Source organism: Lathamus discolor, chromosome 6 (genome assembly GCF_037157495.1).
Source record: "Lathamus discolor isolate bLatDis1 chromosome 6, bLatDis1.hap1, whole genome shotgun sequence".
NCBI lineage: Eukaryota > Metazoa > Chordata > Aves > Psittaciformes > Psittacidae > Lathamus > Lathamus discolor.
This window is the reverse complement of record NC_088889.1, coordinates 42986745-42999982: the sequence shown is the minus strand read 5'-3', so window position 1 is coordinate 42999982 and position 13238 is coordinate 42986745. Positions and strand designations below refer to the sequence as shown.

General features: G+C 40.5%; 1 protein-coding gene across 4 annotated transcripts in view; it reads right to left on the bottom strand.

The window, feature by feature from the left end:
• Positions 1-13238, bottom strand: part of PRKD1 (protein kinase D1) — a 138817-nt gene that overhangs the window by 18658 nt on the left and 106921 nt on the right. For all 4 annotated transcript variants that reach the window (XM_065686489.1, XM_065686490.1, XM_065686492.1 and 1 more), the window contains 4 exons: positions 6861-7065; positions 4219-4342; positions 2813-2890; positions 1532-1811 (listed from right to left, as the gene is read on the bottom strand). In XM_065686489.1, the coding sequence (XP_065542561.1) occupies positions 1532-1811; positions 2813-2890; positions 4219-4342; positions 6861-7065 (687 nt within the window). The remainder of the gene's footprint in view (positions 1-1531; positions 1812-2812; positions 2891-4218; positions 4343-6860; positions 7066-13238) is intronic.

The window sequence follows — 13238 nt, the reverse complement described above, 5'->3', positions numbered from 1 at the left end:
TCCCAGTTGCGGTAAGCAGAACAAATAACTTCTGCCCCAAATGGCTTATTCCCTTGTCCTTTCCTCAGGATTAGACTGGGTTTGGAACTGTTTCCGTTACGTTTTCCATTATCAGCACCTCTCCTAGTTGTGGTAAGCAGCACAAACAACTTCTGCCCCAAATGGCTTATTCCCTTGTCCTTTCTTTAGGAATAGACTGGGTCTGGAACTAAATGCTTCCATTATGTAGAGGCTTTTTATCATTGCCAGTTAGCTTTCAAATGTATGTACTACCTTATGCTTACATGAAAAAAAGCATGGACAGAGACATGGTCAAGTCTTATATTTTGAGAAGAAGAGTGAAGGTTCACCATAGGAATTTGCTCTAAAGGTCTCAGATGAACTTAATTTTTGCACAAAAACCCCAAAGATAAGTACAAATTTATACAGAAAAATTTCAGAGTTCCCAAGAGGAAGACAGCTGTCATTCCCAGTCCAGCATTCTGAGTGATTTGTTTAGCTATACTGGGATTAAACCAGGGGCACTAGGCAACTAGCCTGATTGAAATGACATCCAGAATTGGACCCTATTTTATGCAGGAATGCAGATGAAAAAGCAAAGGATATTGCTAATCTAATCTGATACATAAACTGTTGTGCCTGGAGATGTAATGCCACAGTCTGTTGTATTACTTGGTTTCTGGAGGGCTTGCAGTCTCATTAGCATTTTGTGCTGCATTAATAGCATCCAGATGTCAAGTGCTAAAGCTGGTGTATATTGCAACAAAAGGCCTAATCCAAATTGTGTAGACATATCCAAATTTGCTTTACACTGACTAGGCTTGAGTACAAGTAACAGGGCAACTGCAATAGTAGATGCATAGTAGTGCTCCGTGATACTTGGTTATCAGTACCTGAGCTAAATTTAAATGTTTGGTTTACATAAGCTGTCATCTTTGTTAGAGAATTACCCAAAGGTATGCAAATTAAAGGCAAAGATACATTCAGTCCTTTTGGTCCTGGGTAACATCCATGCCTTGTGCTTAGAACATCTGTTCTTTACACTTGAGCTCATTTCATCTCAGCATGGGACAATGCTTGTGGCAGTTGTACAGCCAAATGTGATGAAAGGGAGAATATCATCTACACTGCAGTGACCTGAAGAGTGAATTGCTGCTTCTCAAGATAGCTAAAACCATAAATTACAGTAATCAGGGGAAAAATCTATTCATTCCCAACTGGAGGTCAGAAACTTCATGCCTCTGCACAAGGAGGCTATTACTCATTGTGAGCAACACAAATGTGGATGAGATGCTTTACTAATCTAACAACCATCTGCTTGCTAACAAATCTGCATATTGTATATTAATACATATGTTCTAGTATAAACTGGAAACACAGGGATGACAAATTTAAAATATGTTTAAAATAAAATGCAGACAGGTGATAAGTCTTTGCCAGCTGTGCAATACTTCTTTTCAATGTGTGCTAAGACTGAACAGTATCATTTGTGATACGATTCATCTGAAAAGGAAGAAATGAATAAACTTACTATGCAGGCTGGCTCCTGACCCAGTTGATGCCCCTTTAGGGATGACGGGCATCAGGGCATGCTGTATTGCCATCTCCCACACTCGTGCCACATCGATGCCAATACCGCTGCTGATAACACTGCTATTCAGTGGAACACTTGAGAGATTTTCTATGTTTTCTCCAACATAATAAACTATATTTGCTGTGCTTATTTCAAAACAATGAGGACTGGCTCCCTGAGGCAGCAAAGTGAAAGTTTTTGCAGGTTCCAGAGACAAAATTTCAGACAATGGGATTTCCTAAAATAAAAAAAAAAAAAAAAAAACAACAAAAACCCACAAACTTTTCTTTCTTATAAACTTTCTTTTTCATATAAAACTAAAGCACGACCTTTATTTAACTAATTTATGAAATTAGCTGTTTCTTTGAACCGCCTGCTTCTTGTACAAACAAAAAGGCTCTTGTAACCTGAAACTCCATGACACAGAGGACTGTTGATGGTAAATACTAAATGTTTCTTTCCAAAACCAAATAGAACTTTAATTATTTAATTAAACTTTTCAGACAGAGCAGTGATCTGTCTATCAGAAAAGAGCAGCACCACCCATGTATCAACAGAACTCCACGAGACAAATAAACCCTTCTGACTCCTTATTTAGTAAAATTTATTTGCAATAAATTATTTGCAGAATAAATCTACTCAACATTAAGGTTCCAAATGTATATTTCACATATTCACAGACTTCACTGTTTCACCATGAACAACACTTAGCGCACATTTCAGTGACATATTTCCCTGAGAGGAAGCCATATGAAAAAAATACTTTCCATTATTAAAACTTGTTGCAGTAATGCCTAAGGATTAGGCATTTAACCATCTCAGCTAAAAGGATATGGGCATTAAACCAATCTTTTACAATCAAAATCACAAAATAATGTCCAAAGCACAGGATCAAAATAATATATACTACACCTAATTATTTTGGAAATAATTTGCATTATGAATGACGATGCCAGATGAGTTTCTTGGCAGAATTTGTCGCTGGCATGTGACATGTTGCCACGGTATGTCGCTGAACTGTATTTCTACAATATGTATTTTACAAGTCCTTGTTAGCTGACACCTTTCTGATCTGAGACTTCTTTGTGAAAGGCAAAACACACATATGCAGCTTAAAAAAGGAATACAAACACAGAACAAAGTTATACTACTAGTGGACTTTTAGTAACCATCTCTTAATTCTTCAGTTTAATCATTATATTCTGCTGGTGCAAAAAGAGACTGAAAAATATTCCTTACTTTGTAATATTTGCTTCCAGTATCATTTTGAAAAAGTGTAATGCATTTGCTGTCCAGTCTCCAGTAGTGTCGTTTCCTCTGCAATGAAAAACAAGGGGAAAATCTTTCTAGCATTTTCCAAGTAAATGACTGAAATGTTCATTTCTCAAAAGCATCACTTCCAAAATGTTTTGCTTAAGTTTGAAGAGATGAATTGTGAATGATAAAGATTCATTTCCTATTACAAAATTTTTATGAGGACTTCACATTTGAGTTTAGGATTTATAAGGCCACCCTCTGTTGTTTCAGTAATAACCCAGTTCTGTTCAAATTGCCCAAGTTAAAAAATTTAAAATGTCACTTTGATTTCTGCATTACATTCAGCACAAATTACTAAAGGTATGATGCTAAAATAATTAAACTTTCTTTTCATATTTAACACCCCAGCTCACTTTAGAAGGCCACATACTGAAGTCTTTATTCCTGTTTGTCCTGGGTTCAGCGGTAGCAGTAATTCTTCTCCTTCTTAGTGGCTGGTGCAACGCTGTGTTTTTGATTTTTTTGGCCTGGGAACGGTGCTGATAACACCAACGTTTTTAGTTGCTGCTCAAATGTTTGGTCTGGCCAAGGACTTTCTGAGCCTCATGCTCTGCAGGGAGGAGGGGAGGCTGGGAGGAAGCAGGGACAGGACACCTGACCCAAACTGACCAAAGAGGTATTCCATACCACAGCACGTCATGCCCAGGATGTAACGGGGAGTTACCCGGAAGGGTTAGGAACAGCAGGGTGGGGCAAGTTACTGGTCGGCTGGTGTTGAGGTGTTGTATTCTTTCCTCTTGTTATTTCCTTTATCATTATTATTACTGGCGGTAGCAGCAGTGATTTGTGTTATACCTTGTAACAATTACTAAACTGTTCTTATCTAAACCCATGGGAGTTGCATTCTTTTCGATTCTCCTCTCTGTCCCTCCAGGAGTAGAGGGAGGGAAAGAAATGGGGGGAGTGAGTGGATGGGCTGTGTGGATCGGTTTAAACCATGACACTATTTTAACAGAATATAACTGTTTTCTACGTGAACTCTATTTTACAAAAGTCTGAATTCACCTAGCAGGAGGGTATCTAGGAGCCTTCAGCTACAAGGCAAAGCTACTTTCCAGAAACCTTGTGGTGTTAACATTATTTTTTAATTCTTTCAGAATATCATTTACATTTGGCTGCCTATGATAATGCAACGGACATATTCAGGTTATTTTTGCCTGTTATAACTGTCTCCTGTTTTTTATGATGACTCAGTTAAGACAAGTCAGGACTTTAGAAGTCATAGTAACTGCAAAAAATGGCTTATGTGATTGCAAATTATCAATGTGTTGATTCTGTACTATCATAGAGTATGTACAGCAAGACAGGTCTTCCTTGACATTTCTTACCAGTGTGTCCTTGCTTGTATAGTGAACCATCCAGCCTTCCTTCATTACTGTGCTACTTCTCCTTTTTGTGTGCTTCACAGATTGTACCACTCTCATTAATGGAATATTGTTGCTGGTTGAAGGGCTTAAGAATAAATCAATAAAGGCTTTTAGAAAGAAGATAACTTTGGAAAAAAGAAAGAAATTCTTTTAAATCAGTATCAATATATCTCCTACATACACATTTATATTTTTCATCATTATCAGACCTGGATTGGACACTATTTTGTTTTGTCACTCCAAGTGTCATGAGATTACAAATTAAAAAAAATTGTAATGCTACACCAGGAGAATGTCAGAGACCTTCTGAAGGCTTACATACACACACACACACTCCCCCCGACAATGTTCCGAAAGATGAGCTAAGAAGATGGGCAAATGACTAGGGCCTCTGCTAGGGTGTGGGAGCCATCGCTCAAGCCTATGCTATGCATGATTCAGACCAGTACTTGATCTTGAATCTCTCATGACCTAAGTAAACTTTATCCATCAGATTACCATCCTGCAATCTTTCTAAGGTTCAAACACACAATGGAGTGATGACAGTATACAGAGTGGAAAATGTGGCAGCTGCCTAGCTGTGCATACACTCTGTCAGAGCACAGCAGAGAATTTGCTGGAACCTTTCCAGGAAAGAGGTTTAAGATAATATATTTTACCCTCAAAGACCTAAAGCAAAGTCCCATTGCCTTGCACCCTGGGGTATGCTCTCTGAAATTTTCCACGACTCAGCCGACACACAGTAAGCCAAGAAGGCACGGGAACTTGACAGTATGCCTGATAGCACTATCAGATAAAATCTGGAATATCTAGTTAGAGAGGTATAAGAAATAACAAGCACATCCACCCACTTTCCTTGCTGTTAGTTAGCCATTCATAAACCTGATTGAGCATAATGGAATGTGGACTCATAATCTGCTTCAGTCCTGAACGTAAGTGCTTAGTTATTTCTGGCAGAACTTTAAACAGAGATGCTGTACTGTACATGAAAACACAGCACAGAGAGCTTGTGTCTTCTGCCCTGATAGCAGAGCTACTGATGCCACAACTCCAATAAAAAAAGGGAAAAAATGCCCAGGAAAAGAATAGTATCTTAAGTTTCCACAGCTGTGACTGTGGATGTCTGCAGATGGCCCTGCTTCACTATAATGCATTCTGGAAATAAGAAACATTTTATGAAATGGCACTTTCCAATCAAGATGCAAAAAGTGTGTTGTCTTAAAGATTCATTGAGACTGTAACATACAGTTAACACCTCTTTTTGGCCTAAAAATGAACAAATAAGCTGAAGTGCAGATTTAATTATTCTTGTCCGTACTGGCAAGAGGTTTACATTTTTATTTGCCTTTTATAGATCACTTAAAAATAATCCATGAATATTGATGGTCCCTAGGAATAAATAGGGGAAGGTATTACTGGAAATATAGAAATGCCCCTCAACTAAGTAAAACATGTACCTTGGTTATAAATGTTTTTCTTAGATATAATTGGTTATTTATATTTTGAAAACCTGCAATGCTGTCCATTTACTACAACTGTGACGTTCAAAATGTTATATGACATTGATTTTCTGATATAAGCAGAGGCTTATATTCCGATGATACAAGGTGTCTATATACAGTATCTATGCAGGTGAATATGACAGTATGAAAACCAGTTCCCTGCTGTGGAAGATAAACCTGCGCACTGCTGAAATAGACTGCTTTCTACTAGTTCAACAGCTATATGTTAGTAACAGAGAACTAAGGGGTACATGTTACTGATACAGACTCCTAGCAAGTAAAGTAAAAGAGGAGACTGCGGGTCAAACTGGGACCTGTGGAAAGAAAAATATTCTGTAATTCTTCAAGGTACAGACCCCTTGCATCAAGGAAATTACAGCTGAAAGGATCTTAATTCTAGGTTTCCTGACAATGAATAATCCCTGCTTTTCCCCCCTACTATTCTGTACAGTTCCAGTAAGTGAATAATGTTTTCTTCTCTTCAGACATCTTGAGGTAAGTTGCACAACTCAATTCCTATTTTCCTTCCTGATTAGTCATTTCAAACCACTAACCTATTTTGTAACTTGCTTCAAAGTACTACTTGAGGTTTGCCAAACTTCACTTCTTTCTAAAGGTATGTAAACCAGCAAACAATTCACCTAAAGCTGATTATACCACAGCCATGTACACAACTTTTTAAATTTTATTGTTGTTCATTTCAATGACCAGGCATTGCACTATTAGCCAGGGAAAGAATGCTTGGGGTGGGGGTGTGGGTGCGAAAAAGTAAATAAGGCAAAAAATTGTTCTCTATTGCTTATGCACAAATAATTTCACTACACATTTTTCATAAGAGAATACACCTGTAACATTTACTTGTGCGTCAGTTTCCAGTTGCTACTTCAACTTTACAGTAATTTTTAAGCTTCTCTAAAATTCCTAAATCATATGTTCAGTGAAGCAGTCTCACTGCAGTTCCAGAACCACCACATTCCATTAGCTCTCTCCATTCTCAGTGAGTGGAAATAGTGTCCATGGAGATTCCCCTTTAAGCCCTAGACATGATACTTACAAATAAACACAAAAGAAGATGTAAAGTACCCTAACTCCCCAGCTCACCTGATCATCCTGTTAGACTCGTCGTGATCCGGATCAGCATCCTGCATTTCCCCGTTGTCACTATGGCATCCTGTCATTGACATCTCAGAATCATGAGCTATAGATTCTTCCATGTCATCTATAAAACCACTGTTTCTTTCACTGTCATTGTCGTCACTCCCTTCTTCCATGACCACATCAGACTCAGCCCCAGGACTAAGAAGATCTGGAATATTGTTTCTGAAGTTATTATACAAAAACATACAATACTCCAATCACAATATCCTTACACATTCTGAGCTCCAGAAAACCTCAGGTTCTTTTTGGAACTCTACAGCCTGGGTGTATCTTTACTTGGTACTCTGGGTGCTGGTTAAGTGTGGTTTTTAACCAGTCATTTAGAACATCATCAAAGAAAAACAGAAATGCATCAAACCAAAATAATTTCAGAAATACAACTTTCTAATAAAAAATGCCAAAGTCAAAGCAGAATTTCTTATCCATGAACTTCTAACATTCTATACGCATAAGCTTTATTTCTGAGATCTGACAGATTTTCTATACAGCTTGAATGTTGTGTACTGGCTTGACGGCTGTTGGCAGGCTAGAGCTGAAAACTGATGCTAGAAGAGAAGTAATTTCAAAACTAGGAATTTTGTAATAATGATGATGACATGATGATGAACTACTGAAATAACTCCCAAGACAATTACTGATAATGTGAACTATATTTTTTTTTTACACTTGGAACAAGTGTTCTCTGTGAAGGCTGCACAATACGGAACAGTAACCCCTATTACTGAAATAACGTTTCCTGCCTTTATAAAAGAAATATTAAATAAATATTTAAAAGTTCAATGGCACAGAAAAAACACGAAGACTTAGGATTTAACTTATTTGACTATGGCTTAGTATTAATAGTATCTTCCAGGTTATATTTAAATTATATTAAACTTTCCAGTTTCAAGATTAAATATGCCTAAGCAAGATGAAAGTAAGAAATAACTTTTGATTGTACTGCTGCTTACAAATGGATTTCTGTGGAAGACCTAATGACTTACATTACAAAAACAAATCCCCCAAGCCCCAAGCAAAATAAAGCAAACACACACACACACACACACACACACAAAACCTGTGTTGAAACCCAACCTGCTGTTATACAGGCTGTGATCTAACATGGCAAAATCATCAGTCCTGTCAGACAGTAAAGACAGCACTAGTTTTTCTGGGATGTTTTCAGTGTTTAAGTAATCTGAAGTAAGGTTGAAATCACATGGAAGACACCAAATAGTCTCACCAAGAAACCTTAATTGTGTGAAGGAATGTTCTTGACAGTCAGTGTAGATGATACCTCAAAAGAAAAAGCACATTGATCTGACTGACAATAAAATGTTTTGAATTGATGGCATCTCACTCAAATTGGAAGTGCACAGCTGAAAGGTTTGTTTCCATGTAGAGTAGTCTTAAAATATTTGGATATAAGTTACTGATGTGTGATTGAAAGATACATTATAGTTCATCTCTAGCAGAAACAATCATCCACTCATGAATGACAGTTTACAGTGCAAGGCTATCTCTTTGCTATTCCTACAACACTTCTAAAATCTCTATATTCAATAAACCCACAATCAGTTAAAAATAACCTCCTACATTTAGGATGTAATGTGTTTATTAATGAGACTATACTTGGAATTTTATTACTTCAGCTCTTCCTTCACTTACTATTTTGGGGAAAATGTATCACACAGCAGATGGACAAAGTGACAGATACTTTATTAAGTTTGAAAACAATGTGAATCAAATTACTGTAAAAATAGAAAAGAGATAGCAAGATGAAATTGCCTTTGATAACCCTAAGGACCTTACATCAGTCATTTAGGACAGACAACTAAGAGTTAGAATCATAGAAGGGTTTGGGTTGGGAGGGACCTTAAAGATCATCTAGTTTCAACCTTCATGCCATGGGCAGGGACACCTTCTACTAGACCAGGTTGCTCAAAGCCCTGTCGAACCACTCCAGCCAATGAGTTGGCTTCATTTGGAAATCTGCTCAGATGCCTCTATACAAATGCTCATAGTATGGGGAATAAACAACAGGAATTAGAGATGTGTGCACGTCTACAGGGGTACGATACAATAGGCATCACAGAAACATGGTGGGATGGCTCCCACCACTGGAGTGTAGGAATGGGAGGTTACAGGCTCTTTACGAAAGACAGGCCCAGCAGACAGGGAAGGGGAGTAGCTATTTATGTCAGTGATAGGCTGGAGAGTATGGACCTCTTTCCGGGGACAGGTGAGCAGTCAACAGAGAGCTTTTGGGTCAGGGTCAAAGGCAGAACAGCAATGGGGGCCATTACTGTGGGGACGTCCCACAGTATGTCCACATATCTCACAGGATATCCCACAGGATCTCCACAGCAGCTATCGGCTGCCTAATCATGAGGAACCTGTGGATGAAGTACTCTACAGACAGATAGGAACAGCCTCACACTCACAGGCCCTTGTCCTCATGGGGGACTTCAAGCACTCTGATAGCTGTTGGAGGAATGGTACAGGCCGGCACAAGCAATCCAGGAGGTTCCTCGATTGTGTGGAAGCCAACTTCCTTCTGCAAGTAACAGACGAGCCGACAAGGAGAGGTGCCATGCTTGACCTTGTGCTCACCAACAGGGAAGGGCTGATTGGAAATGTGACGCTCCAGGGCAACCTTGGTTGTAGCGATCATGAGACAGTCGAGTTCGAGATCCCCAGGACAGTGAGAAGAGCGTGCAGCAAGCTCACTGCCCTGGACTTCAAGAGAGCAGACTTTGGCCTCTTCAGGAGCCTGCTTAGTAAGGTTCCATGGGATATAGCCCTAGAGGGCAGGGGGGCCCAAGACTGTTGGTTGATATTCAAGGATCACTTGCTACAAGCTCAGGAGTGCTGCATCCCGACTAGAAGGAAGTGCAGCAGGAGGGCCAGGAGACCTCCTTGGATGGATAAGGAGCTGCTGAGGAAAATTCAAAGGAAAAAAGAGGCTTATAAACAGTGGAAGCAAGGGCAGGTGGCCTGGGAAGAATACAGGGATATTATCCAGGAAGCCACTGACCAGGTCAGGAAACCTAAGGCCGAGTTAGAATTAAATCTGGCAGGGGATGTGAAAGATAACAGGAAGAGCTTCTACAGGTATGTAGCAAACAAAAGACAAAATAGGGATAATGTGGGCCCTTCTCTGGAGGCTATCAGAGCTTGCTAACATAGATTTGGAGAAGGCTGAAGTTCTCAATAACTTCTTTGCCTCACACTTCACTGGCAAAGTATTGGAATGCAGACACAGGGACTGTGAGAATGAAGACCTTGGGCCCAGACTTGGGATCTGGTTCGAGACCATCTTAAGAACCTGAATGTACACAAGTCCATGGGACCTGATGAAATCCATCTGTAGGTCCTGAAGGAGCTGGCAAATGAAGTAGCTAAGCCACTGGCCACCATATTTCAAAACTCATGGCAGTCAGGTGAAGCTCCCAATGACTGGAAAAAGGGAAATATAACCCCCATTTTCAAAAAAAGGGAATATGGAAGACCCAGGCAACTACAGACCAGCCAGTCTCACCTCTTTGCCTGGCAAAATTTTTGAGCAGATTCTCCTGGAAGGCATGCTAAGGCACATGAAAAACAACAAGGTGCTTGGTGACAGCCAGCATGGCTTCACTAAGGGGAAATCCTGTCTGATCAATTTGGTGGCCTTCTATGATGGGGCTACAGAATTGATGGATAGGGGCAAAGCAGTTGACGTCATCTACCTGGACTTGTGCAAAGCATTCAACACTGTCCCACACGACATCCTTGTCTCGAAACTGGAGGGACATAAATTTGATGGATGGACCACTCACTGAGTAAGGAACTGGCTGGATGGCTGCACGCAAAGAGTTATGGTCAATGGCTCGATGTCCGGCTGGAGACCGGTAATAAGAGGTGTGCCTCAGGGATCGGTGTTGGGACCGGTCTTGTTTAACATCTTCGTCGCTGACATGGACAGTGGGATTGAGGTGCCCTCAGCAAGTTTGCCAATAACACTAACTTATGTGGTTTGGTTGATACACTGAAGGGAAGAGATGCCATCCACAGGGACCCTGACATGCTTGTGAGGTAGGCCAATGCCAACCTCATAAAGTTCAACCATGCCAAGTGCAAGGTCCTACACCCGGGTGGGAGCAATCCCAGGCACAGCTACAGGTTGGGCAGAGAAGAGATTCAGAGCGGCCCTGCAGAGAAGGACTTGGGGGTGCTGGCTGATGAGAAACTTAACATGAGCCAGCTTCAGTGTGCGCTCGCAGCACAGAAAGCCAACTGTATCCTGGACTGCATCAAAAGGAGCGTGACCAGCAGGTCGAAGGAGGTGATCCTGCCCCTCTACTCTGCTCTTGTGAGACCTCCCCTGGAGTATTGTGTGCAGTTCTGGTGTCCTCAACATAAAAAGGACATGGAACTGTTGGAGCAAGTCCAGAGGAGGGCCACAAGGGAAAAAAAGGGTGGTTGTAGATGAGTTGTTGATTGCCTTGAAAATGTCACTTTTCCGTATGATGAGGGAATGAGAAGTGTTGTGAAGTGTTCAGTTTCTAATGCATATTACCATGTTAAGTTGTCAGTCTAAACTGTTTTTGAGGCTGATCAGGGGACTGGAGCACCTCCCGTATGAAGATAGGCTGATAAAGTTGGGGCTGTTCAGCCTGGAGAACAGAAGGCTGCGTGAAGACCTCATAGCAGCCGTCTAGTATCTGAAGAGGGCCTACTAGGGTAACGGGTTCAAACTTAAACAGAGGAAGTTCAGGTTAGATATAAAGAAGAAATTCTTTACTGTAAAGTTGGTGAGGCACTGGAATGGGCTGTCCGAGAAAGTTGTGAATGCTCCATCCCTGGCAGTGTTCAAGGGCATGCTGGACAGAGCCTTGGGTGGTATGGTTTAGTGTGTGATGTCCCTGTCCATGGCAGGGGGGTTGGAACTAGATGATCTTAAGGTCCTTTCCAAGCCTAACCATTCTATCATACTATAAATGAGGTATAAATTGTGTAAAGACTAAAACATAATAATAGTTACTCCAAGAGTGAAGTTTAAGGTGCATCAGAGAGGACATGCAGTAGGAGTGCAATGGCAACCTTCCCGAAAACCACACACCTTATCATATTTCAGATTGGATACTTAGCATCTGAAATATTTTTGCCTACACGAATTGCCATTGAACAGTAGAATTTTCTAATAATACAGTCACAGTACTATGAAAAACACTATGAAAAACATTAGTTAACATTCCTAATTTTGGAAATTGTTGATATGTCTTCAATAAAGTAGATCACAGGTTTAAAGTTTGAAAAAAGGATTTCTGAGAAGACAATACTCTGTTAGAATCACAGAATAGAATCATAGAATAGTTAGGGTTGGAAAGGACCTTAAGATCATCTAGTTCCAACCGCCCTGCCATGGGCAGGGACATCCCACACTAAACCATCCCACACAAGGCTTCATCCAACCTGGCCTTGAACACCGCCAAGGATGGAGCATTCACAACCTCCCTGGACAACCGATTCCAGTGTCTCTCCACCTTTACAGTAAAGAATTTCTTCCTTATATCCAATCTAAACTTCCCCTGTTTAGTTTTAACCCATTACCCCTTGCCCTGTCACTACAGTCCCTAATGAAGAGTCCCTCCCCAGCATCCCTATAGGCCCCTTCAGATACTGGAAGGCTGCTGTGAGGTCTCCTCATAGCCTTCTCTCCTCCAGGCTGAACAGCCCCAACTTTATCAGCCTATCTTCATACGGGAGGTGCTCCAGTCCCCTGATCAGCCTCAAAAGCAGTTTAGACTGACAACTTAACATGGTAATATGCATTAGAAACTGAACACTTCACCACACTTCTCATTCCCTCATCACATGGAAAAGTGACATTTTCAAGGCAATCAACAACTCATCTACAACCACCCTTTTTTTCCTCCAGTACCGTCTGTCAAGCCTACCCATATATTCTATACTTGACACAAAAACGACAGCACATGTATGGGAAAATCGGCAGATATTCAAGCCTTTATTTCTGGCAACTGATATGATCGTTTTATACCAACAGTAAGTACTGGAATTTTTCCTGGATGCCATTCCCAGTTCCTCCAGGTATGCTTTTCCTTCTCCATAAGATGATCTTAAAGCAAACACTTCTTCCCTCTCCCCCAGATTAAAAAGCAATTTTGTGTTTGTATCTGAATACCAACTTCTCATGGTTATGGCTTTTTGCTTTACTTTACATTCATTTGCTTTACTCTGCGTTCAAAAGGCCATGACCGCCTGACCATTTTGCTGTTGACACCACCTCTGAGGCACAGCTGAGCGTGTCACTGACACCTATTTGGAAGACACACACTC